The following is a 27,990-nucleotide window of genomic DNA, read 5'->3' on the forward strand; positions in this document are numbered from 1 at the left end:
AAGCCACACCCACAGACCCACAGAAAATTTTTAGAACCCACCCCTGGTTCTCAGGATCACCTGAATGATGCAATTTTTCTCTGGAAATACATTACTACTCCCACACCATTCAAAGGGTGGGGATTTTGCAGCATCCTTTCCCTGGAGTGGGGAGAGAATGGGGATTTTGCAGTATCCTTTCCCTGGAGTGGGGTGGGAATACGGATTTTGCAGTATCCTTTCCCTGGAGTGGGGTGGGCATGGGGATTTTGCAGTATCCTTTCCCTGGAGTGGGGTGGACATGGGGATTTTGCAGTATCCTTTCCCTGGAGTGGGGTGGGCATGGGGATTTTGCAGTATCCTTTCCCTGGAGTGGGGAGAGAATGGGGATTTTGCAGTATCCTTTCCCTGAAGTAGGGTGGGCATGGGGATTTTGCAGTATCCTTCCCCTGGAGTGGGGAGGGAATGGTGATTTTGCAGCATCCTTTCCCTGGAGTGGGGTGGGCATGGGGATTTTGCAGTATCCTTTGCCTGGAGTGGGGTGGGAATGTGGATTTTGCAGTATCCTTTCCCTGAAGTGGGGTGGGAATACGGATTTTGCAGTATCCTTTCCCTGAAGTGGGGTGGGCATGGGGATTTTGCAGTATCCTTTCCCTGGAGTGGGGTGGGCATGGGGATTTTGCAGTATCCTTTCCCTGGAGTGGGGTGGGCATGGGGATTTTGCAGTATCCTTTCCCTGGAGTGGGGAGAGAATGGGGATTTTGCAGTATCCTTTCCCTGGAGTGGGGAGGGAATGGTGATTTTGCAGTATCCTTTCCCTGGAGCGGGGTGGGCATGGGGATTTTGCAGTATCCTTTCCCTGGAGTGGGGTGGGAATGGGGATTCTGCAGTATCCTTTCCCTGGAGTGGGGTGGGCATGGGGATTTTGCAGTATCCTTCCCCTGAAGTGGGGTGGATATGGTGATTTTGCAGTATCCTTCCCCTGGAGTGGGGTGGGAATGGTGATTTTGCAGTATCCTTCCCCTGGAGTGGGGAGGGAATGGTGATTTTGCAGCATCCTTCCCCTGGAGCGGGGAGGGAATGGTGATTTTGCAGTATCCTTTCCCTGAAGTGGGGTGGGCATGGGGATTTTGCAGCATCCTTTCCCTGGAGTGGGGTGGGAATGGTGATTTTGCAGTATCCTTCCCCTGCCACGCCCACCAAGCCACGCCACGCCCACCAAGCCACGCCCACAGAACCGGTAGTAAAAAAAAAAAAGATTTCACCACTGCTTCCAACTCTTGTTACTCTTAACAACCCCCCCCACCCTCTCCCCGTGAGGCGAGCAAGTACGGGCAGTAGGGAGAGGAGGAGTCAGACTCAGCTTCGGCGTCATGACCCCCGACCGCGCATGCTCTTCGGGGCTTGCTTGCGGCTGAGGAGGATTGTTTTTTTCTGCGCCTGCGTGCTCGCTAATTCCCCCCCTGCCCCCGGCCGGAGGGCGCGAGCGCGCGCGCAGGCGGCTGCGAATAACCGTCGCCGCGAGTGGGCGGGGCGAAGCGGGCGGTGGGCGGGGCGCGGCGGCTGGCTCGCGGGCTCCGCCGGGAGGGCGCCCATTGCGGAGCTGGAGGGTGCCGGCTCCGCCGCCCCGATGAGCTTCAACGGACCTCCGGCACCCGCGGGAAGCGGCGGCGGTGGCGGCGGCGGCCGGCCGAGGCGGCTCCTTTGTCCGCCGCCGCCGCCGCCGTCGTCGTCGTCTCTGTTACTGCTGCTCCTCCTGCTGCTTCTCCCGCCGGCGTCTCCAGCGGATGCCGCCTTGCCCGTCCCGGCTACCCCGGCCGGACGCTGCTCGTCGTCGTCGTCGTTGTCGGGGGACAAGCGAAGCAGCTCGGCTAAGGCTTCTCCCGCCGAGAGGCGCCCGCCGGGAACCGGTAAGCTATAGGAGCGAGACGACGACGACGACGGCGGCGCCGGGTGGGCGGACACGTGTCAAGGCCGACGTGTGCACCGGACGCGGCTGCCACGTCATTGCGGGGCCCGGACGGGGCGGGCAGGCGGGGATGCGGATCTATCTGTGTGTGTGTGTGTGTGTGTGTGTGTGTGTAGGGTGGGGGGGGGAAAGGGTGTTTCGGGGTCTTTGTCCCCCCCCCCCCCCACCGAGGAATGAGCGGACACGGGTGTTGTGGACGGGTGGATGGGTAACCCAGGAGGGACGGGAACGGGAAGCCGGATGGTGTGCGGAATGAAAAAAGCTCTGGTTCCTTTAAAGAGAGAGAGAGAGAAAGAAAGAGAGAAAGAGAAAGAAAGAGAGAGATGTTGAATTCATCCTGGCGGGCTCCTCATGTATGGTCCAGATTAGAAAAAACACAGGACAAGTGTTTTCTCGGGATGAGAGAGCAGCAAACAAAGAGCTACAATCTCTTTTATTAGTTACCAAAATACAGCGTCATCAGAAGGCGTTATTATGGCCACACATCTCATATTACATACGAGAGATAGGAAAACAATGGTAAAGATAAAAAGCAAAACCTAACTCTGGCTGCTTGGTACCAGATACTACCAGGCGAGAGGCCCATCTCTGTTATCTGATTCTCAGGAATGTGTTTACAAAGAGATAAGAGATATTTTTACTTTGTATCTCAGGTACTTTGTATCCCAGGATGTTTATACAAGGAGATATCTTTACTTTGTATCCCAGGATGTTTATACAAGGAGATATCTTTACTTTTGCAGGCACGTCCTATGTTAAAAACAATGAAAGAATGAATTGGGCCCTTCAGAGAGTATCCATATGAACCCACTTTTCATAGTTTGATTATTTCATTGCTAAGCTCCATACAAGTGTCCAACCAGTTAAACTGGTCTATACATGTACTATGGCCACTGCATTCCCACATTTCCTCTGTTTTTGTTTTTTGCAACAGGGTTCAGCTGTGTTGTTATTATGATGTTCTCTTTATGCCTGGGAAATATGTCTATCATCATAGCAAACAAAGCAGTAATACATTGAATACTACAACATACAGAAATAAGCAAAGCAATAATCATGAGTACAGTAGACAATATGTTCTTCATCCATCTGGTTTCTGCAAATGTTTTTAGCTCACCCATCCTTTTATTACGGTGAACAAAGTTAGTGGAAAAGTGGCCAGGAGATGTCAAGCGAGGTAGGCCATCAAGTTTCTGAGTTGTACATTTCCACAAATCACTCACACAAATTGTAAATCCATCCGAATCCAGACACCCAAGAAAACCACATGTCAGGAGTTTGTAACCTCTGAGTTATCTTGGAAGCCCTATCTTGCAAGTCTCGAGCACCTCCTCTGACCACACCTGATTTGTTCCTCCAGTTCCAGAAGGGCTTTGGTTTCACTTTTCAGGACGTCCTTCCTATTGGAGGGAATAAAACCTTTGCACATTTGCAGAAGGGAGGGGAGACATTGGATACAGCAACAAAGCAAAACAAGCAGTACAATTATAGATACAATAGTTGGCATAATTGATTTCAACCAAGAACCATCCGGGAGCCATGACCAAAGAGCAGCCCAGATGTCAATGGCGCCAGATCCATTGGATGATAAGGGATTGTTTTTTGATCAAGTTTTCCATATGTTCTATGGTGTGAGTGATGTTATACTAATAATCAGATACATAGGCACAACAATGTGAATGTATAAGGGCACAATCGCCTCCTTTAGCTAAGGCATATCGGTTTTGTAAGACTACCTCTCTGATTTCAGCCAGTTTTTTATTCATCAGCGTCAGCACCTTGATAGTCTCGTTGAACATATATACTGTCCAGTTATTTAATAAATGAAGATCCCAATAGTTCATTGCCACCCGAGATTGGGCAAGATGTCTCTGGATATCTGAGTTTTTAATGAGCCACCCAGTGTCAGTGATGGGTGTGGTTTAGGAAATAGGAGTAGTGCAGTTTGTCCGATTAGCAGCTATTTGAATGTCTTTTATTACTGTCCCATCATGATTGAATATAGAGGCTGCTGACATGAAGGATCATGAGATGTAGGGGCAATAGATGCAAGATCGTGACTTAATTCCAGAATCCATGATATATAGTCTCCTTTATGCAATTGTTACAGAGGCCCATTGTCCTTATTCACTCCCCCCTCAGCTGGAAATGTCAATATGGGAACCTTAGGTGTTGGAGTAGACTTAGGTAGAAAGTAAGGACCTTGTGCATAGACAATGCGTTTGTGGCAGGAGCGTTCTTACATGGTCACTTGAGAGTCCCAAAGCTAACAATGTCCAAGGCCATAAACAAATCATAGTCACTTATACGTGTGAAACAAAATTACTAGCAAAATCAGAAAAACAATTCTACTAACATTAGTATGTGTAAGAAAGTGTTAAAATGTATATGTACAATGTGAAGTTTCCTCCTGATGAATCTTCCACTGTGCGCAGGGGACCAACTTCCGGTGTAGTCCTGCAAAGCTGATGGTCACCACCTTGCGTTAAGAGTCTGTTGCCGGGAGGACTCAGCAAGATGTTTTTTCTCTTAAATCTCAGCACCAGGGGTTTCTCCTTCTTTTTGTTGTAAATGAAATGGTCTTACGTGTCTTTTGGGGATCCAAATGATGCGATCATTGTCCTGGACAGCAGCATATCCATGGCCCCAGGTAATAAGGTCAGCAGGTCCTCTCCATGCAGGATCAGGTAGTTGGTGGAAATAGACCTTCGGTTTTAGGGCAGCTGATAGATAAGCAGAAAAATGACAGGTCGCAGCCGATGTGGGAGGCTGTCCAGTCAGATTAAGAAAGTTCAAAGTATATAAACAAAGATTGAGTTTGTTTTGCATGGCTGGGAGGCTGAGGCATTTTTCCTCTTTCAATTTTATAAGCCAAATTTATGTGTGATGGACCACTTGTTACAAAAGTCTGCAAAGGCAGTACTGGTGTACACAGGTCCATTGTCAGTTTTAAGTTCAATTGGGCGTCCCATCGATGCAGAAGTCCGAATACAATGATTTATTACATGTTTGGTTGCTTCCCCCCTTTTAGGGAATGCCAATAATAAATCCTGAATAAGTATCCAAGGAAACATGCAGATATTTCCATGGGGCAAAGGATGGATATTGAGTCACATCCATTTGCCAAATTTCACAAGCTTTTTAGAACTCTAGGGTTACACCCATAGGGATAGAATGAGCTTGTTGACTACAGGTAGGACATTGTTGTATGATGGCAGTCACTTCAGCTGCCATGAGACCAAATTGTTTCGCTAATGCTTTTTATTTTGATGAAAATAGGCATGACTGTCCCATGGTGTGATGGAAGATATAACCATAAGCGCAGTTGCAGCTTTGTCATTTCCCTCTTCCAATCTCTGTCTCCGCTACCCACAATATCTATAACCTTCCAATAAACAAATCTCCTTATAACACTAAACATTCAAGTCCTTCTCTCACTGCCATTCTGACTTCCAAGCCAGCCCGTCTGTGCAAACCAACTTTCTCTTAAACAATTCAACTCCTTCTTACATTCCCTGTAACACTGGGTTCTTTGCATACCAGTCTTTATTTAAAATAGCACAATTATCTATTTACAGCCTACAATATCCAGTCAATCCTAAAAATTTCCTCAACTCTTCAGGTGTTATTTTCTTTCATTAATTAAATGTCCTAAGTATTTGATCTGTCTACATATTGTAATTTCTAACTCATCTCTGTGATAATTCCTAGAAATGGCAGCAATTTTTGCTGCTGACAAAGAAACAAACAAATAAACAACAAACAACAAAGAACAAACATGCTATCTGTTAAATATGCAAAATGCACGTAGACATAAAAACAATAAGGAGTATTTTGAGTCAATGCTCTGAAATAGAATTGGGTATGAAAGTATTTAAAACGTCAAAAATGTTCAGAAGGAAAAAAATCAAAATTGCATTCTGAGCCGTTCAGTGCTCTGCAAAGGCAGGTATCAGATATCACCCTTTCACTCCCGCCTTTCTCTGGCTGGTTCTCTGAGAGAAAAAAAAATGGTTAAAAGTACAAAGTAGCCCCCCCCTCTTTCGTGCCTCTCGTCTCCCAGGGAAAAAAGGGAGGGGGTGAGGGAAAGGAAAACTTTTTTAAAACAGACCAAGCCTCCCTTCTCCTCGGAGGGCAGGGAGAGAAAAGAAAAAAGGTGCTTATACACAAAATTACATTTCATGCAATCCAATATACACCCATTCACATCTGTACTGCAATCAGACCTTTTGTATAATACATCCTTCATGCGAATCAGTCATTCAAATTATTTCAATGAACTAGTTTATTCCCAAAATAGTGAAAAAATTCAGGCAACAGTCATAATCACAAAAAGTGATATGGGCCCATAACCATTGCCCGGTTTTCCACAGTTTCAAGTTCAAACCCAGTCAATTTTTGCTGGCCAGCCAAGCATATCAATTCCACACACTATCATTATAGATGCACATCAACAAAATATTTTTAACAGAAATCACTTCAAGTTGATTAGTTCAAATTATCTGAGTCTTCCCATTTAGACAGGCTCTAATTTTATTTCCTGCTAAACCCCGGGTGGGAAGAACAATAAACAATTTATTTATTTATTTATTTATTTTTTCAGCCTGAGAAACATACTGAGAGTCAGAGATCAAATTAAAAGCTTGTTGAGAAAAAGTGTGAAAGCTAAGATAGTCGCAGACAATTAGTGTAAGATTCTTTCCAGATGTCCTTGTAAGCAGTGGCTCCTCTGGAGAAAATCATTAAGCAAGTAAACCTAGGATCTTTAGGCAAATGATATGAAATACAGTTTACATAGTCAGTTAGAGCACACTGAAGAGATGAATCATTCCGAAGACAAAAGTAAAAGTCAGATTTTGAGATAGAAAGAATAATATTTATTAGATCAGTTCCATTTCTTCGACAGTGTGGATTACGTCCCATGGTTATAATTTCAGCAATAGCTTAAATAAAGGGTAAAACATTTTTAGATGGTAATAAGACAAATAAAGCAATGTACCTTTTGCTGTTCTAAAACAGAATTAAATCTCCTGGCTTTTTCTTTTAGTCAATAACTCAAATAATGGACTAAGTAAATGCATAGGTAAAGAGAAATATGAGCAGTCCCAATTAATAGTATCCAGTAATTGTTGCAAATTTAACTTTGGGTAACTTTAAAAGCCGGAGCAGAAAGAGATTGCACATAGTTTATGCCCTATACAGATAAGAAGCGTACAGTTGTATTTTTTCTGGGGCAATGTGCAATTCATTTACACATAAATCATTTTGTATTTTCAAAAAGCCAATTAGGTTGTAACTTTTGTGCTCCAATTAAAATGTCATCTATACGATGATCCTGACACACTTTAATCATATCTGCCAAATTAAGATTTTTTTTTTTTCCAGCCCAACAATAGCTTTTAAGTGGTGTTGTTTTTTAGTTTTCTTTCTTTATGTTAGAGAAGGCTTGTTGACGCTTGCCAGAAACAAGCATTTTTCTGAAGGCTTGTTAAGCACATTCAGAAGAAGCTTGCAAAATTGCAGCCGGCAGACACACTGAAAGCATTTCAGCAATTTATTCTATCCATCCCCCTTTTTTTTTGTCTAACTGTTTCTTTAAATTCTGCTTAATGGGGGTGTAACTGACTCCTTCAGAATGAGCTGATGCTTAATTTCATGCCGTGCGTCTGCGTGGGTGATTTAACGTGAGAGCAATCTCTCAACAAAGTCTGAAAAGGAACTATTAACAGTGTCCTGAAGGCTTTTATTTATTTATTTTTTAATGTATCATAAAACACTCTATAACTAATCTCCAGAGTGCAAAAAATTTTTCAGGGCTGGGGAGGTTTGTGGAGGCATGTTCCCATCTGCTTCCACATATTCACTTTTAAAGAGCCCTTTTATTGCCAAAAGTATTTTAGAAGGTAGATCAAATTCTTTTCATGGGCAGGACTTTCCCGTTATCTTTTTAAAACAATAATTGAAGACTTGGCCAATTCTCTAAGTTTGTGGAGGTACGTAACCTGGGAGAACTAGAGAATTCTGCCCCCATACTCACGATTTATGGGAGGGTGCTTCGTTCGCAGACGACCGGCCCTGGTTTGCAGAGGCTCTTCCAGCCGAATGAGTATGAGGGTGCCAAGAGACGTGCTCGATCCATGAATCACGTCGGGGTCACCAGATGTTGAATTCATCCTGGCGGGCTCCTCATGTATGGTCCAGATTAGAAAAAACACAGGACAAGTGTTTTCTCGGGATGAGAGAGCAGCAAACAAAGAGCTACAATCTCTTTTATTAGTTACCAAAATACAGCGTCATCAGAAGGCGTTATTATGGCCACACATCTCATATTACATACGAGAGATAGGAAAACAATGGTAAAGATAAAAAGCAAAACCTAACTCTGGCTGCTTGGTACCAGATACTACCAGGCGAGAGGCCCATCTCTGTTATCTGATTCTCAGGAATGTGTTTACAAAGAGATAAGAGATATTTTTACTTTGTATCTCAGGTACTTTGTATCCCAGGATGTTTATACAAGGAGATATCTTTACTTTGTATCCCAGGATGTTTATACAAGGAGATATCTTTACTTTTGCAGGCACGTCCTATGTTAAAAACAATGAAAGAATGAATTGGGCCCTTCAGAGAGTATCCATATGAACCCACTTTTCATAGTTTGATTATTTCATTGCTAAGCTCCATACAAGTGTCCAACCAGTTAAACTGGTCTATACATGTACTATGGCCACTGCATTCCCACAGAGAGAGAGAGAAATTAGGTAGATGGGAAAAAAGAGAGAGAGACATTGGAGATGACAGGCAGGTATTGGAGAGGATAAAGAGAGAGAGAGGTTGGCGATGAGAGATTAGATAGATAGATTGATAGATAGAGGGATAGAGGGATGGATAGACAGACAGGCAGGTATTGGAGAAGATAGAGATATATAGAGACTTTGGAGATGAGAGATAGAGGGATGGATGGATAGATAGAGGGATGGATGGATGGATAGATAGAGGGATGGATGGATAGATAGAGGGATAGATAGATAGAGGGATAGAGGGATGGATAGACAGACAGGCAGGTATTGGAGAAGATAGAGATATAGAGAGACTTTGGAGATGAGAGATAGATAGATAGAGGGATGGATGGATAGATAGAGGGATAGATAGAGGGATAGATAGATAGAGATATAGATAGATAGAGGGATGGATACAGACAGAGACAGAGGTATTGGAGAAGATAGAGATATAGAGAGACATTGGAGATGAGAGATAGATAGATAGAGGGATGGATGGATGGATAGATAGAGGGATAGATAGAGGGATAGATAGATAGAGATATAGATAGATAGAGGGATGGATACAGACAGAGACAGAGGTATTGGAGAAGATAGAGATATAGAGAGACATTGGAGATGAGAGATAGAGGGATGGATGGATAGATAGAGGGATAGATAGAGGGATAGATAGATAGAGATATAGATAGATAGAGGGATGGATACAGACAGAGACAGAGGTATTGGAGAAGATAGAGATATAGAGAGACATTGGAGATGAGAGATAGATAGATAGAGGGATGGATGGATGGATAGATAGAGGGATAGATAGAGGGATAGATAGATAGAGATATAGATAGATAGAGGGATGGATACAGACAGAGACAGAGGTATTGGAGAAGATAGAGATATAGAGAAACATTGGAGATGAGAGATAGATAGAGGGATGGATGGATAGATAGAGGGATAGATAGAGGGATAGATAGATAGAGATATAGATAGATAGAGGGATGGATACAGACAGAGACAGAGGTATTGGAGAAGATAGAGATATAGAGAGACATTGGAGATGAGAGATAGATAGATAGAGGGATGGATGGATGGATAGATAGAGGGATAGATAGAGGGATAGATAGATAGAGATATAGATAGATAGAGGGATGGATACAGACAGAGACAGAGGTATTGGAGAAGATAGAGATATAGAGAAACATTGGAGATGAGAGATAGATAGAGGGATGGATGGATAGATAGAGGGATAGAGAGGCATGAATAGACAGGCAGGCAGGCAGGTATTGGAGAAGATAGAGATATATAGAGACTTTGGAGATGAGAGATAGATAGAGGGATGGATGGATGGATAGATAGAGGGATAGATAGATAGAGGGATAGATAGATGATAGAGGGATAGAGGGATGGATAGAAAGACAGACAGGCAGGTATTGGAGAAGATAGAGATATATAGAGACTTTGGAGATGAGAGATAGAGGGATGGATGGATGGATAGATAGATAGAGGGATGGATAGAGACAGACAGACAGACAGACAGGTATTGGAGAAGATAGACATAGAGAGACACTAGAGATGAGAGATAGAGGGATGGACGGATAGATAGCTAGATAGAGGGATAGATAGAGGGATAGAGGAATGGATAGCCAGATAGCCAGAGGTATTGGAGAAGATAGACATTGGAGATAATAGATAGATTATAGATAGATAGAGACAGGTATTGGAGAAGATAAATAGAGATATATAGAAACATTGGAGTGGATGGATGGATGGATAGAGGGATGGATGAATGGATAGACAGAGACAGACAGACAGGTATTGGAGAAGATAGATATAGAGAGACATTGGGGATGATAGCTAGATGATAGCTACATAGATGATCGATAGAGACAGGTAATGGAGAAGATAAAGAAATAGAGATATAGAGAAACATTGGGGTAGATGGATGGGTGGATAGATAAAGGGATAGTGGGATGGATGAATGGACAGACAGACAGACAGGTATTGGAGAAGATAGAGATATAGAGAGACATTGGAGATGATAGCTAGCTAGATGATAGATAGAGAGATTGGAGAAGATAAATAGAGATATAGAGAAACATTGGAGATTAGAGATAGATAGATACATACATATGATGGATGGATATGATGGAAGGGTGGGGTGTGTGGGTGTTGTCTGAATGATCCTTTGCAGGGCTAACAATGCCTCTTCTGGGTTCCCCCATTGCAATGACTGCTCCTATGCAAATAGGGTCTTTCAAGACGCCTGGTTGATTTCCTTCCCCCCCACCCCCCCCTTTTCTTCAAAGGAGCAGCTTTTTCCCGTCTAGCCGTGCTGCTGCTTTTGCTTTTCCCCACCAGCCCTTTGACTTCTGCCTGTCTTTTGCTTCTGGTTCTTTTTTTTGGGGGGGGGGGGTGTCGTCGTCGTGCAATTGGGAGGTGTGTGTGTGTGTATGGGCTCAAAAACAGCAGAATAAGCAGCAACCCCAGCAACAGCAATGCGCCAGGGACGCTTCTCCATCAAAGCTTCTGAACCCAAGTTCCTAAGAGCCTCTTGACAAGATGTTCCTGATCAGGAATGTATTTTTTGGGGGGGGGGGTGAGAGGGAAGGAAGAGAAGGAGGGGCAAGTGAGCACCAGCACCTGCAGCCCCATTAGTGGGTGGGTGGGAGCAGCGGCTGCGGCCTTCAGCACAAGGGAAGGCACAACAACACACCAGATGCACCGCTGAGGCATCTTTGCTTTGGCATCTCGGCCGAGTCTTTTCTCCAGCAAAGTTGGAACGAGACGGACAGTCCTGCGAGAAGGGTTCGTCTTGAACGATCAACAGGAAGACCCCCTGGAAAGTGGTGGAATTCAACCCCAGGAAATGGATCGGCCATTTGTGTGTGTGTGTGTGTGTGTGTGTGTGTGTTGCCAATGAGGAGCTGGAATGCAGATTGTTTTTGTAGAAAATTTGCCAGGTTGGTTGGAGATGAAGTTTGAGCCCCAGGGTAATGGGGCTACCGTGGACTTGAGAAATTTTTTTCAGAGGGAAGTTTCCTGCGCGTTATGTTTGATTCCTGGGATCCATCCATCCTTATCAGGGAAGCTGTTTGTGTGTATGTGTACATGTGTAAAACCAGCTTGTTATGCCCACGCACCTGGCCTTTCCTGGTGGTCTTCTTTCCACATATTAAGCAGGTTCTCAACCCTGTTTAGGTTTTTTTTTTTTTTTTTTTGAGATCAGGCAAGGTAAACTGTATGCTGCCACCTGCCGTTAGGTTATATATAACAACATGGAGGAAGCATTTCATATTGGAGGGGGGAAAAAAAGGCTTTTTGTTTTTGTTTTTATTTTGTTTCTTCAAAAGATTGAGGTTTTGCTAAAGGTATTCCTATGACATTCAGTGTTAGATGTGAATTCTGGATTGGAAGCTGACCAGCAAATTGTGTCAACTGAGAGTGAATGTGGGTGAGAGTCCAAAGAAAGAACGAGATGAATAACTTCCATCTCTTTGAAAGAGATGAATCTCATCTGAATTGTTTTAAGTATATGTAAATAAATCAGAAGATATAAATCTTGAATAAGAAAAATATCTTCTGGGCTAGAACCATTTTAGGGTTTTTTTTTCTCCCTGAGCAAAATAAGCTTCAGTTTTGTCAGCCTGTTACAAAAGACTGTTGCAGCAAAATTAGCAGCTTTATGGTACTTAAAAGACACAGCCTAAACTCTTTTGGAGTACAGTCTGATGAAGTAGATTATTGCCAGTAAGCACCATAATATGCTTTTATTGTTTAGCTTGGATAATTTTGCTTTTAATTTCTGCCCTTTTAAAAAAATTTCAAAATCACATTTTAAGATGTGGGGTGAGAGAGAGAGAGAGAGAGAGAGAGAGAGAGAGAGATTGTTTTCTTTCCTTTTCGTAGGCTTCATTTGTATTTCTCTTTAGCCAGGTTTACGTAGGAAGAACCTGGCGCTCTCTCTCTCTCTCTCTCTCTCTCTCTCTCTCTCTCTCTCTCTCTCTCTCTCTCTCTCTCTCTCTATATATATATATATATATATATATATATATACAAAATATATATGTGGTGTATATATATATATATATCTGATTTTAAGTGATGAGACACCAGAGCACATATGTGCGCCCTGGTCTCTCATCACTTAAAATCAGCTACTATTTGCTTAGATCATATCAGCATGCATAGGAACCTAAATTATTTCCCCCCCAAATACATCACTTTGCATTGGTTTACATGTTCATTCTCCCACATCAAAGAGGTCTTATAGTCCCTCCCTCCCTCCCTCCCTCCCTCCCTCCCTCCCTCCCTTCCTTCCTTCCTTCCTTCCTCCCTTCCTTCCTTCCTTCCTTCCTTCCTTCCCTCCCTCCCTCCCTCCCTTCATTGATTTTTCTCTTCTTTAATCAGTTACAAAGCAATACAATAATTTCCTTTTTGTTCCATTATTGTTGTTTTCTGGGAGATATTCACGAAAAGCCCTTAAAAGCCACATAAACATAATTGATTGGATCACTGGGTCCACAGGATCCTGTCAACACAGTCAGAGAACTCTTAAGAAATTATTTTTGCAGAAGTTGGTTTTTGTGTATGTTTATCCTGACACTTTGTTATATAAAGCTTTTACCAACTTAGAGGAGTGAACTTTAAGATAAGAAACCAGTAATTTCCTGCATCCTCCCTTAATCCCTTAAAAAAAAAAAAAGATGTTACATTGGCTGCTGTCCAGTCCTCTGGTACAACAGCTGATCTTCAAGTTATGCCACATGTTTTTTGTTAAAAAGATAAGTAATTTCACATCTGCATTCTGTTGCAATTCCTGGGTGAGTTCCATTTGGACCTAGGAACTTGTCCGCTTTCAATTTTTCAGCAAACTTCAGCTGCTCTTGTTTTCACTCAAACACCCTTTCTAAAATCCCCAATTTAGAAACTGGCATCAAATAAAACTATTTAGTTAACTTTGGTATATTTTCCTTGCCTATTTTAGAACTCTTCTTGTTTTCTTGTCATCCATTGGTCTAAGCTTCTCCTTAGCTGGATTCCTATTTTTGATATATATTTAATTTGTTGTCATTTAATTTGTTGACTTAAATCCTTAAAATGTTTTTTTTTTAATTTTTGGCATTCTCATTCCCTTTCCCCAAGTTTTTTTTTTCTTTTTTTCTTAATATAGATAAAAAGAGCAACATGTTCAAAATCAATATAAACAGTGTGTTCGCTGGTTACAATTCTTTTAGGTAACATTCATCATAGTAACACTAATAGCATTCTCCAATAGTAATCTCATAATAACAGTGCTTTCCCCTCTTAATATTAATACATATTAATTATTAATACCAATCAAAATTAATAAGTTACAGTAAACAACCCTAATAATAAAATTAATCTTTCTCTTGTAATTTTTGAAGTTCTAACTCCTGTTTCTCTCATCCAACCATCGATAGAACAGATCCCATACCTCAAAATATTCAGTGTCTTCCTTTTCTTTAATTTCAAATGTTAGTTTATTCATTTCGGCACATTCTAAATTTTTTGTTATTATCTTTTCTTCTGTGGAGATCTCGCCCTTCCAATGTTGTGCAAACACGATTCTGGCCACATGTATTATTAAGTATACATTTACTGTATTTGTCTGGTATGATGCCCAATAGAAATGTTTCTGGTTTTAGATCTATATGTTCCTTTATCATCTTTTCTAGTCAGGTATGTATTCTAGTTCAGTATTTTTTTGCTTTCGGACATGTCCACCACATGTGATAATACAAGCCCGGGGTTCCAACAAGTTGTTGCAATTCCAACAACTTTCCCCAAGTTTTCATTCCTTTGTATTTTTCTTGATTATAGTAGGGCAACAGTCTTATTTTTTGACAGTAGCTATACATTACCTCATGACTGCGCTTGTAATTGGGCCTTAATTGTTTTGCGATACACAGTAATATAATTCAATATTCTTGAGCTTTGTTTAATGCACATATACATGTATGTACATACCCACCCATCAAGAGTCAGATCACAGTGATCAAAGTCATGTCTTTTCAGCATAATGAGCGTAACAATTTGTAGATTTGGCATGCTTTGTGTTAAGTATGAATCCTGCCTCTTGCAGGATGTGGACAGCAGTGATAGAATCGACTTTCTTCATTTTCAGGATATCAATAATACATATTTTAAAATTAGGGAGATGGAGGGACATGCTGTTCAGAACAGAAGTCACTCTGTCAATGGAATGGAATGGAAGGGGAGAGGAGAGACCTTTGGGATCTTCTAGCCCAATCCCCTTCTTAGGCAGAAAACCCTATAACCATGATGGCGAACCTATGGCACGCGTGCCACAGGTGGCACACGTAGCCATATCGGTGGGCACGTGAGCTCAGCTCAGGCGCATATGCGCACACCGGCCAGCTGATTTTTGGGCCTTCTGCGCCCATCAGAAGTAGGGAAACAGGCTGTTTCCTGCCTCTGGAGGACCTCAGGGGATGGTGGGGAAGACCTGTTTTTCTCTCTCCCCAGCCTCCAGAGCCTTTCTAGGAATCTGGGGAGGGCAAAAACGGCCTTCCCCACCCCCCCGGAGGCCCTCCGAAGACTAAAAACAGCCCATTTGCCAACTTCCGGTGGGACCGGAAGGCCTGTTTTTTGCTGTCCCCAGCCTCCAGAGTCTTTCTAGGAGTCTGGTCTCATCAGAAGTTGGCAAACGGGCGGTTTCTGGCCTCCAGAGGCGGGTGGGGAAGGCCATTTGCCTTCCCCAGACTCCTAGAAAGGCTCTGGAGGCTGAGGAGAGCAAAAAACGGGCCTACTGTGCCATTGCGTGCCAGGAACGGGGTGGGGGGAGCATGGAGGGGCACACATGCATGCATAGGGACACGGTACATAAAATTATGGGTGTGGGCATGCGGACGCGCGACCCCCCTCCTGGCACGCAATGGCAAAAAGGTTAGCCATCACTGCCCTATAACATTTCAGACAAATGGTTTCCCAATCTCTTCTTTAAAACTTCCAGTGTTGGAGCATTCACAAGTTCTGGAGGCAAGTTGTTCCACTGACTAATTGTTCTCACTGTCAGGAAATTTCTCCTTAGTTTTTAGTTGCTTCTCTCCTTGATTAGTTTTCATCCATTGCTTCTTGTCTTGCCCTCAGGTCCTTTGGAGAATAGCTTGATTTCCTCTTCTTTGTGGCAGCATTCCAAGTGTGGCCTTACCAAGGCATTATAAAATGGTATCTTCATGTGATCTTGATTCTATCCCTCTGTTTATGCAGCCTAGAACTGTGTTGGCTTTTTTTGGCAGCTGCTGCACACTGCTGGCTCATATTTAAGTTTTTGTCCACTAGGACTCCCGAGATCCCTGTCACAGTTAGTACTATTGAGCGAGGTACCATCTATACTTTACCTATGCATTTTGTTTTCCTTGCCTGAATGCAGAACCTTACTTTTTTCACCATTGAATTTCATTTTGTTTGATAGCGTCCAATGTTCAAGTCTGTCCAGATCCTTCTGTATCTTGAGCCTATCTTCTGGAGTGTTGGCTATTCCTGCCAGCTTGGTGTTGTCTGCAATTTTGATGAGTTCCCCATCTATCCCCTCGTCCAAGTCATTGATGAAGATGTTAAAGAGCACTGGGCCTAAAACAGAGCCTTGGAGTACTCCACTGCATACTTCCCTCCATGTAGATGCAGTTCCATTGAGGGCTAATGAAATCGTGCTCCATTAAATGAATAAATTACTAGTTGTCAGTTTTTACAATACGCCTTAGAATCATTTGGACTGGCACCAAAGATGATCAATAGAAAAATATCACTCAGTGGACAACCACTCATTTAAGTGATTCGCATGGAGACCAGTTTTTTGGCTTTTTTGATTGACTTCTTTTATCCATCTCCTGTAAGATGGAGCCATCTTTAGTGGCAAAGCAATCTATATAAATTTAATATGTGCTAATGATCAAATATTCGTGCCTCTTTCCCCTTCCGGAATAATTTGGACTTGTGGCATAAATATAAAAGTAAGACCCTTACTGAACAATAACATCATTTTTTTCTCAATATGTGGCTTTCATTTTCATAGTTTTTATAGACTAGGGTAATTTTAAACAGGGCTTGAGTTTGAGTGTCATTGTTTAATGCAGCTAATAACGAGTTGAAATGAGGGTGTGTGTCTTACATTTGCATGCTTCTCCTTTTTTCCTCCCTCGCTGCTCAGATATTCCACCGATTGGGGATAATATCCACTGTCACTGTACTGACTGGGTGCCATTCAAACTTCCTCTACAGCCTGGTCACGCCCCTTTCTTCTGCGCATGTCCAGTCTTTTCACTCAGTCACAGGTGATCAGACTGGTGTGCCTTTCGTTATTAGATACATTTGGTTAATTTGTTGCAAATGGTAGGATTTTTAGTTGTTTCTTTGTTCGGAGATGTCCTCCAGATCTGTGGGATGTATCTGGAACAAGTCAGAGTGAATAAATCACAGTGTTGCATTTATAAAAATGTGATGCTAATATCAAAGAAACTACGTTACAGCTTGGTTTAGTAGCTGTACAAAGAGCATCAGTGTATGAATCCAACAAAGATCCTTCTAAAGGAGAAGACAGATAAGTTATGGGAAACTTCCAAACTCATTGTAACTATATAGGAGGAACAGCGTGAGAGCCGAAGTCTCCCTGTGAAATTACTCGTCGTGTTTGAAGGTAAATATTAAATTAGAATTTTAAAGCCACTTCAGCCCATGGATTAGCTTCTTTCAGACCCACCCATGCATGCATCCTGTGCTCCTAAGGAATATAGATAGTTTTTCTACTTTTCACGCAGGACGTAATTAACTTGCTTTTTCACAAAATTTTTACTACGAAATGTGATGGCTTTAAGAAGGGATGGGATAATTTAATGGAGGACAAGCCCTTGAGGTCTGGTAAAGATTCATAGAATTGGGGGGTTGGGGGGCAGCGTATTTACAAAACCCCAGTTTGTAGAGCAAAAATGGCGAAGGTGAGTTTGTTTCTACTTCATTGCTGGACTAACAGAATTTCACAAAATTAGAAGGTCAGAATCTGTCAGAATTCTGTTAAACAGAAGATTGGGTCTTGACCTGATCCATCAAGAGTTTTTTATTTTTTTTTTGGTTTATATTTATAAAAAGGGGAAAAATCTGACCCACCTCATTGTCGACCAACAGTTCTTGGCAAACTACTGTATTTTTTGGAGTATAAAACGCATCTTTTTTCCCCCTAAAAGGGGGTGAAAATTTAGGTGTGTCTTTTACACAGAATGTAACCCCGCCCACCCACTGGCTCCCACCGTTTGGCCTCTGCTTCCCAGCAATTTACCTTCTTGCAGCAGGAAGAAACAGCTCCTTTCAGCTTCAGCACAGCCTAATTAGCACATTGGATTGATTGATTGGATTGGCCTCCCGACTCTCAGCTATTTTTCACGGGCCTCTGCTGCTTGCTGCAAGGAGATAAATTGCTGGGAGCAGATTTTTTTTTTCCTTGTGCTAATCAAGCTATGCTGAAAACGAAAATGAAAGTAGAGCAGGCTGTTTGCTGTAATGAGGCAAAATTGCTGGGAGGCAGAGGCAGATTTCTTTTTCTTTTTTTTCCTCACCAAAAAAGGTAGGTGCGTCTTATAGTCTGGTGCGTCTTATACTCCGAAAAATACGTTAAGTATAAAGCATTTGAATTAGAAGCAAGTGATTTCGCAGGAAATTGGGACCAGCAGTGGGGGCTGCTGAGCTACTCCATCCACCCAGTGCCCACCACAAGCAGAGTTATCTTGCTGCTTGTATGCCCTATGCGTTTCACGCTAAAGGAATTATATACCACAGCTTATTTTACCACTCATCCACGATTAAAAGCTAACTGCTTCCAATCGTTTATATGTTCTCAATATGTAAATCAAGGGTATTTTTTGATTTTTTGATTTTGTCTTATTATCTTCATGAATAGTCCAAACAAAACTGACTATGTGTTTATTTTGATTTCCTGTTTGCTTGTTTTATCCATTTGTATAAACAATAGATTCAGAAGTTTCTGATCTTTGAGCCAAGAATAACAGAGTTGGAAGGGACCTTGGAGGTCTTCTAGTCCAACCCCCTGCTTAGGCAGGAAACCCTATAGAATTTCAGACAAATGGTTATCCAACATCTTAAAAATTTCCAGTGTTGGAGCATTTACAACTTTTGGAGGCAAATTGTTCCACTGATCAATTGTACTAACTGTCTGGAAATTTCTCCTTAGTTCTAAGTTGCTTCTCTCCTTGGTTAATTTCCATCCATTGTTTCTTGTCCTGCCCTCAGGTGCTTTGGAGAATAGCTTGACTCCCTCTTCTTTGTGGCAGCCCCTGAGATATTGGAAGACTGCTATCATGTCTCCCCTAGTCCTTCTTTTCATCAAACTAGACATACCCAGTTCCTGCAACCGTTCTTCATATGTTTTAGCCTCCAGTCCCCTAATCATCTTTGTTGCTCTTCTCTGCACTCTTTCTAGAGTCTCAACATCTTTTTTACATCGTGGCGACCAAAATTGGATGCAGTATTCCAGGTGTGGAACCAAGGCATGATAAAGTGGTATTAACACTTCATATGATCTTGATTCTATTCCTCTGTTTATGCAGCCTAGAAGTGATGGGTAGAACCATTTTACAGGATGCATGATCCATGCCCCTAACTGGTTTAAGGAATGAGTTATGAGATTTTGGACTCTTCAGCGAAATTATATATTTTATTGTCAAAAGTTGAAGGTTCTGGTCTTTCCTAACAAGTCAATTAAAAACAAAGGGCAAATAATGGAAATTCTTGACCAAGGCTTGATAAATATTTGAGTTGACATTCATGGATTTGGGATTATAGAACATTTAGCTAGAGGACTTAGAGGAATGGGATTGTCACTTCAGTTTTTCAAGTCTGGACATGATCTCTTGTAAATATGTTGCTCTATCCAAAGAGGCCAGCTGCTTTGAGGATCAGAGATCTGTGCCTACCAAATTTTGGACCGCACTGAAAGTATGTGTTCCAGTTTTTGAGAACTTTATTTGCATTAGTACCTTAGAGTCTGGGATGGTTTACAACTGAGATTGAAACTTGTATCTGGTTTTGTAATTTATGACTTAATCCTTTAACTTTGCTAGTCTGCCTACAAACTGCCTGGAAGGAATCCCTGAAGAAAACAAAAACTTTGGTCATGCAGGTGTCCTCATGAATACAGGTAGTCTTTGACTTACCGCCGCGTGTTTAGCGACCGTTTGAAGTTACAGTGACTCTGAAAAAAGTGACTTATGATCACTTTACGACCGTTGCAGCCTCCCAGTGTTCACGTGACCAAAATTCGGATGCTTGGCAACTGACTCCTATTTATGACGGTTGCAGTGTCCTCGGATCAGGTGATCCCCTTTTGCGACTTCCTGACAAGCAGACTCAATGTGGAAGCTGGATTCACTTAACAGCCGTTGTTACTAACTTAACAACTTTCCCTTAACAACTGTGCCAAGAAAGAAGGTGAAATGGGAGAAAACTCACTTAGCAACTGTCTTAATTAAAGGTAAAGGTAAAGGTTCCCCTCGCACATATGTGCTTGTCGTTCCTGACTCTAGGGGGCGGTGCTCATCTCCGTTTCAAAGCCGAAGAGCCAGCAGTGTCCGAAGACGTCTCCGTGGTCATGTGGCCGGCATGACTAAACGCCAAAGGCGCACGGAACGCTGTTACCTTCCCACTGAAGGTGGTCCCTATTTTTTCTACTTGCATTTTTTTTTATGTGCTTTCGAACTGCTAGGTTGACAGAAGGTGGGACAAGTAACGGGAGCTCACCCTGTTATGTGGCGCTAGGGATTCGAACCGCTGTAACTGCCAACCTTTCGATCGACAAGCTTAATTTTTAAAAAAAATTTTTTTTTTATTTATATGCCGCCCTTCTCCGGAGACTCAGGGCGGCTTATAAGGCGTTAAGCAATAGCCTTCATACTTTTGTATATTTTATACAAAGTCAGCTTATTGCCCCCACAAACCGGGTCCTCATTTTACCTACCTTAGAAAGGATGGAAGGCTGAGTCAACCTTGAGCCTGGTGAGGATTGAACTCGCAGTAATTGCAGGCAGCTGGAAGCTAACTACTACCTTTAACAGTAGCATTAGTCTGCTGCGCCACTCAGGCTTAATTAATTAATTAATTAATTAGCAATGGAAATTTTGGGCTCGATTTTCATAAACCGACGACTTACTTGGTTTCACTGGCATTTTTTTTTAGAGTGATTGCTCCCCCCCGTCCCCCCTCCGCCCCCGTCCCTACACCATGGAAGTGAGTGGGTTCCAATTTTCTTAGTCTCAGAAGAGTCTAGGAATAATTGTGCACCCCTCCCATTCTTCGCTTTGAATCTTCAAAGCGCCTTGTTGAAGGCCGGTTGAGACAGAAAAATGCATTTTCCTGTATTGGCCGCAGTCTTAAGAGTTATCTGGCTTAGTCATCCAGTATTACAAAAATTTTATGCCAGGCAGGACTGCTATGATTTAATTACCTTTCCCCCCCCCCCCCCGCCCCATTAGATTAGCTTTGGGCAATTTCTGAAGAAGTTGCCAGGTTCTGGGCTATTGTTTTTATGCCTTGTCAGTGAGTGACTCAGTCCTCCCAGCTGGCTTTCTCTTAAGGGTGTGCTGATTTTAAAGCTGTCTGTCCCCGTGTTTTGTTTTTAATGCCCTTCTATTAGCCCTCGGTTGCAGGAGAAGAGTGCCAATCATCCATTTAACACATCAGAGCGGCCCACCAACCAATTTTGGGCACTGGAGAACGTGGCTCCTGTGTTTTTGAATAAGGTCATTTCAGCTGCCGTTGAGAACAGCCCTTTTTCCTCAGGGCAGGAATATTTCTCCTCAGTTCGCCCGATTGATGCTAGAAAGTTCTGCAGAACTTTTGAGCCCACCTACCCATTCCCTATTTTCACAAGCAACTTCACGACATGTCCATAAAGACATCCCCTTGGTCTCATCCCTAGTTTTTCTGTTGCATTTTTTTTTAAAAAAAAGGTCTTTCCTTTAGCATGAAACATGTTGTTTCAGTCTGTGCCTTTTATTTTAATTCTAACAAAACAGCATGGTTGTGATTCTGAAGTATAATTGCTCATGGTGTACCATCATTCTTTGACATTAACTGAGGCCAGGCAAATGTGAGACTGTCTGATTTTTGAGGTGAAAACAGTTACTTCCATCTGGAAATTGAGTCATGGCAACTGGTCTGTCCATCTTTCTTTCTTCCTTCCTTCTTTCCTTTCCTTTCCTTTCCTTTCCTTTCCTTTCCTTTCCTTTCCTTTCCTTTCCTTTCCTTTCCTTTCCTTTCCTTTCCTTTCCTTTCTCTCTTTTCTTTCTTTCTTTCCTTTCTTTTTTGTCTTTCTCTCTCTCTCTCCTTTCTTTCCTTTTCCTTCCTTCCCTCCTTCTTTCCTTTCTTTCCTTTCTTTTTTTGTCTGTCTGTGTCTTTCTTTCTTTCTTTCTTTCTTTCTTTCTTTCTTTCTTTCTCTCTCCTTCCTTTCCTTCCTTCCTTCCTTCTTTCCTTTCTCTTTTCTCTCTTTTCTTTCCTTTCTTTTTGTCTTTCTTTCTCTCTCCTTTCTTTCCTTTTCCTTCCTTCCCTCCTTCTTTCCTTTCTTTTCTTTCCTTTCTTTTTTTGTCTGTCTTTCTTTCCTTTCATTTTTGTCTTTCTTTCTTTCTCTCTCTCTCTTCTTTCTTTCCTTTTCCTTCCTTCCTTCCCTCCTTCTTCTCTTTCTTTCCTTTCTTTTTTTCTGTCTGTCTGTCTGTCTTTCTTTCTCTCTCTCTCCTTCCTTTCCTTTTTTCTTCCTTCTTTTCTTCTTTCTGAACCAAAAAAGAAAAGTCAGTTGCCATTACTCAACTTTCAGACAACTCTACCTGGACGCCCGAGAATCTTCATTGACAGTTCTTTCCATCATTTCATGGCACAGACTTTGCACAACACGGGATCCTTCAGCAATGACTGGTAACCACCCAACACGAACTGGCATCTGCCCGGCTCTTATTACGTGCTTTTGGGTTAGTGTAGGCACACTTTGCCTTCTCCAGTTCCTCCTGACTTCCCTCCGTTGCTATTTTGGGTTGGGTTGATGGACCACCATGACGCCATAAGAGAAGCAACAGCACCACCAAAGCTAGTGGAGAAAGCTATGGACCAGAACATCTCTTAAGTGCTGGACTACCATTTTGCCCACCTATATCCTTAGAAAAGGTAGTAGGATGTTCCTAAAGTGAAGTGTAAAAGTTCTGAGGCATATCTAAACCTTCTGCTTTAGCCACTGTCCATACTGCTGGTCCTCCTTCAAGACCAGCTTGTGTTAGAGGGTGTGATTAGATAATGTTTTCCTGTCCAACTATGACATCCCCAGCCGAAGTGGCGCAGTGGTTAGAGTGCAGTACTACCGGCTGCTTCTGCTGCCTGCCGGCTGCCTGCAATTTGGCAGTTCGAATCTCACCATGCTCAAGATTGACTCCTCCTTCCATCCTTCTGAGGTCGGTAAAATGTGGGGCAAGAGGTTGATTGTAAACCACTTAGAGAGGGCTGTAAAACACTGTAAAGCATCATATAAGTCTAAGTGCTATTGCTACTGCTATTTGTACCTCCACTTGTCTCAGAGCAAACCATATTAAAGAGGCTGCATGGATAGATCTATGACTAGCTCTAGCCATACTGAAGGCTGTGCCAGTGCTTCTTTTAACTGATTTAGGGTTTTTTTTTTAAGCATCAGAAAGCATAGAGTTCAGTTCATCAACTCCCCCCCCCCTTTTAATTAATTCACAGGTAAGATTTGCTATACAAATCTTGTGGGTCTAACACCTTTTTCTATTCCATTTTCCTTTTCTGAAAAAAATGTCTTTGGAATGCGATCTGTTCCTTTGATATGATGGTAGACTTGTTTGCTAGATGTTAATATTGAACAACAACAACAACAAAAATCTAGATTAAGAAGAAATAGGCATAAATTCACCCCTCCCTGAAACCTAAAAGTTTAGTTGTGTTTGAAATGATATTTATTCATGTAAAGAGCCTTTCAGTTTGAGGTTTGGAATGAAAGTTGTAATCATTTTTTAAAATCCATGTTGTTATGGATAAGAATACCTTGTTTCCCCGAAAATAAGACATCCCCTGATAATAAGCTCAATTGGGCTTTTGAGTGCATGCACTAAAATACTCCCCCCCAAAATAAGCCCTCCCCAAAAATATTTAAACGCATGCACAGCTGGTCCCCACCATTTCCTCTGGTTACAGAGACCAGACAGAGCTGGAAATCAGGTTAGAGGGCAAGAGGAGCCCCGTCTTGCTCCACGCGCCCCAAAATAATAAAACCTCCCCGAAAATAAGGCCAAATGCTTATTTCAGGGTTCAAAAAAATATAAGACAGGGTCTTATTTTCGGGGAAACACGGTATCATTACGTCCAAGGAATGTGTTCAGTGAAATTAATGACTGCTAGTTGATTGTCATTTTCTGCATGATTTTCCTCGTCATGGGGTGGAGTTGGAGGGGAGAGCTGCTTATTTTGCATGAATTTCTGATGTTCCTTGATTAAACCAATGTATAAGCAAAGATTTAAAAACAAAAAGCAAAACTTAACATAGGTTAAAAGTGATACATCCCCAAATGTTCAAACCTTTGTGCTTCTTTGTTCCAAATTAAAGCTTGACTAGCCTTAAAAAACCTGCAGTTTTGCTCCAGGGTGGATCTGATTTAAATCAAGTCGATTTAAATCGTGATTTAAATCACGATTTAAATCATGATTTAAATCGATCTGATTTAAACCAAGTCGATTTAAATCATGATTTAAATCACGATTTAAATCACTAGTAAAAAGGCTTGATTTAAATCAACTAGATTTAAATTATAGTTTTTAAAGAGCAACTGTCATCTCTGTCCCGCAGCAGCTCCTCCTCTGACCCGCGGTTGACTCACCGACGGTCCCAGTATTGCACAATATACAGCCTCATGCTTCATAACTAAGCTCCATTTCATGCTGAATAAACTAAATTATTAATGGATCTTAAATAGAAAAACTATCGTTAGACAGATTTTTACTCCAAAAGCATGTTATTAAAATAAATTCGATAAAAATAAAAAAAAAATCCGATTTAAATAAAAAGAATCTGATTTTAAAAAATCCAATTTTTAATTTTTTTTAAAAAAAAAATCATCGATTTTTATCTACCCTGGTTTGCTCATTCCTTCTCCTGCACTAGGCCAAGATGCCTTGAGTTTTATATGTATTACATTTTGGGCCTGTATGAATCCAAGGTTTTTACACATTGCCAGGAAAGTCCTTGGCAAGTCATTTTTGCAGAAGCAAAAAAAAAAAACTTCCTGCTTTTTGAATTAGTGATTGGCTTGTGGATGAGTCAAGGACTTATCCAGAGGACAAGTTTCATCAGTTTTAGCACTTTCCTGTTATTGTGTTACTGAAGGACTCTTACGGCAGGGGTGTCCAATCTTGGCGACTTTAAAACTTGTGGACTCCAACTCTCAGAATTCCCCAGCCAGCATGGCTGGCTGGGGAATTCTGGGAGTTGAAATCCACAGGTCTTAACATGAATTTCTATCTCTGATGCTTCCAGCTTCTCCCTTTTGAATCACCTACATATTTATGAACGGGTGCTAAATCTGCTCGTTATTACAGCTACTCTGAGTCAGTGGCAGGTGTTCATTTTCTCATAGGTCAACTTGATGCCCAGTATTTGTGTGTGTTCCTGTCTGTCTGTCTGTCTGTCTGTCTCTCTCTCTCTCTCTCTCTCTCTCTCTTCTTCAAAAGCAATTAGTATCTAGCTACATAACAAAGCTCCATTTCGTGCTGAATAAACTATATTATTAATGTATCTTAAATAGAAAAACTATCGTTAGACAGATTTTTACTCCAAAAGCATGTTATTAAAATAAATTTGATAAAAATAAAAAAAAATCCGATTTAAATTAAAAAAAAATCTGATTTAAATAAAAAATAGGAATATTGGTCCTCTGTCTTTATTGTTGGTTCCAGCTAGAGATTAAATAGTTTTTTTTTTATTTTTTTTATTTAAATTTGTATACCGCCCTTCTCCTAGTGGACTCAGGGCGGTGCACAGCCAAGTAAAAAACATCCAATACAAAATTTAAAAATTTAAAAGAATTATACCCTTTGGCCAAACATTAAGAACCTTGCAACTAAAACCCATTAAACAATTAAAAAATCTAATATCTCAAAAACGGGGGGGAGGGGGGGAGATAAAACCGGATAATGATGTAAACGATCAGAGCAGTAGAATGAACACAAGATGCATTAACTTTAACCTCAAACTTTCCTTTGAAGAAAAAAAAAACCCCCGAAAACAGCTGAAGCAGAAGTAATGGTTTTTATACGAATTGCTCTCCTGCTTATAAAACTGCTAATCTGAGTCAAGCAGCCCTTAATAATAATAAAAAAAAACTGGAGCTTTTCAAGATTCAGGTGTCCCTCTCTGAAAGTTGGGGAGCCAGTTCTGCAGGTGGTGGAATTCCATCTGATATATAACGGAAAAAAAAATATAAATTCTGAAAGGTTGGTTGTTGTAGAAACCGAGCTGCGTGATAACCCCTGTGGTTAAAAAAAAGAAAAAGAGAGAGAGATTACAGTATATAACACTTGCATGCTTTCAAATAATTAACTACTCTTTTGTGTCACCCATAGACAATTAAAAAAAAAAAGAATAAAATTAAAAATAAGGGCTTTCCCGAAAGCCAGCAAATTGCCGCACTACAGGCATGTGTTTCAGATTATTGCGTAAGGCTCTGTTGTTTGCCTGCAAGCATTTTAATGCCTTGGCTTGTATTAAAAGAGAGATTTCCATAGTAACCGGAACTTCAGCTGGGGAAGATGCAATGAGTCCAAAGCAGAAATCTTAACTTTTGGTTTCTCTGCATGTCTTTGCGTCCGTTGTGTGTTTGCCAAGAACTCTGCGAGTTTTCATTTGCAACGGAGTTCTTTGATACCAGAGGAGTAACGATCGTGGAGTTTATTATTATTATTTATTATTATTATTGTCCTAGAATTTTTCATAAAATGGGTGACTCTAGAAAACACATTACGATTTTGCTTTGACAGACAGGGACTTCTCAGAGTTTGCAGCTTTGCAATAAAGATTGGCCTGACGAAAAGTAAATCAGGTGGCAGTCCGTCGTTTTGCAATAGTATTCGCGATAACTCTGGAAACCGTCAGCTTGCATTATTACAGCTTTTTTATTTCTAGAAAGAAAAAAAAGAACCCCGTCTTTTCTTTTTGAGCCTTGTTTTCTTTCTGGGTCATAACTTGGCTCCTTGTTCCTGCGTCACAGCTTGTTTTGAGTTTTCAGTCACGTTCCTGGGTCTGTTTAGTGTTCTTTTCTAAGCCTTTTGAAAAAAAGCGAAAGGCCCCCACAATGGGAGGCGAAGGGGATCTTTTTTAATTCCTTGGAAACGCCACAAGTCTCGGCTTTTGTAACCAAAGCTGAAAATATTTTAAAATAAACCCCGTTGATACATGGGTAATCCTTGAAAAATAAACGGCCTCTTTTTGCTTGTATATATTTAGGAAAGTAACACAGCGACATACGTATCTTTCCATTTTCTCCAAATTCAGTTTTTTTTTTTTTAAAAAAAAACTTCCTTTAAAATTGCTGGACGCTTTAAATCTCTAATTTATTTGGGGGAAATATAGATAGTCCTTGACTTACAACACTTCATTTAGTGATCGTTTGAAGTTACATTACTAGAAATAAAGTGTTCTAGGATTGTTTTTCACACTTTTTTTTTTTTAAATTTGATTTTTATATGCCGCCCTTCTCCGGAGACTCAGGACGGCTTACAATGTGCTCAGCAATAGCCTTCATCCTTTTGTATATTTATACAAAGTCAGCTTATTGCCCCCACAAACTGGGTCCTCAATTTACCTACCTTAGAAAGGATGGAAGGCTGAGTCAACCTTGAGCCTTGGGGAGTTTCGAACCTGCAGTAATTGCAGGCAGCTGGTCTTAATAACCAGCTTAATAACAGGGTGCCTTAGACCACTGTACTACCAAGGCTCTTAACCACCATTGCAGCATCCCCATGGTCACATGATCAAAATCCAGCTATTTGATAACTGACTCAACTGGATGATGGTTGCAGGGCCCAGAGGGGTTATACGATTACCTTTTGTGACATTTTGTTGAGCAAAGTCAATCGGAAAGCCTTAACAACTGTCTCACTTGCCAACAGAAATTTTGGGCTCAGCTGTACAGTAGTGGCCAAAATTGTGGAAACTTTTTTGGAAAAGTGTATTTTCTA

General features: G+C 41.5%; 1 protein-coding gene across 1 annotated transcript in view; it reads left to right on the forward strand.

Annotated features, from left to right (window-relative positions):
• Positions 1–1,401: 1,401 nt before the first annotated feature.
• The window catches only part of STIM2 (stromal interaction molecule 2), a 119,586-nt gene continuing 92,997 nt past the window's right edge, over positions 1,402–27,990 (forward strand). Inside the window, exon 1 of the mRNA XM_034411304.3 lies at positions 1,402–1,889. Within this exon, the coding sequence (XP_034267195.2) occupies positions 1,610–1,889 (280 nt within the window). The 5' untranslated portion in view covers positions 1,402–1,609. The remainder of the gene's footprint in view (positions 1,890–27,990) is intronic.

This window comes from Pantherophis guttatus, chromosome 8 (assembly GCF_059756535.1).
Source record: "Pantherophis guttatus breed Tessera chromosome 8, ASM5975653v1, whole genome shotgun sequence".
NCBI classification, from domain to species: domain Eukaryota; kingdom Metazoa; phylum Chordata; class Lepidosauria; order Squamata; family Colubridae; genus Pantherophis; species Pantherophis guttatus.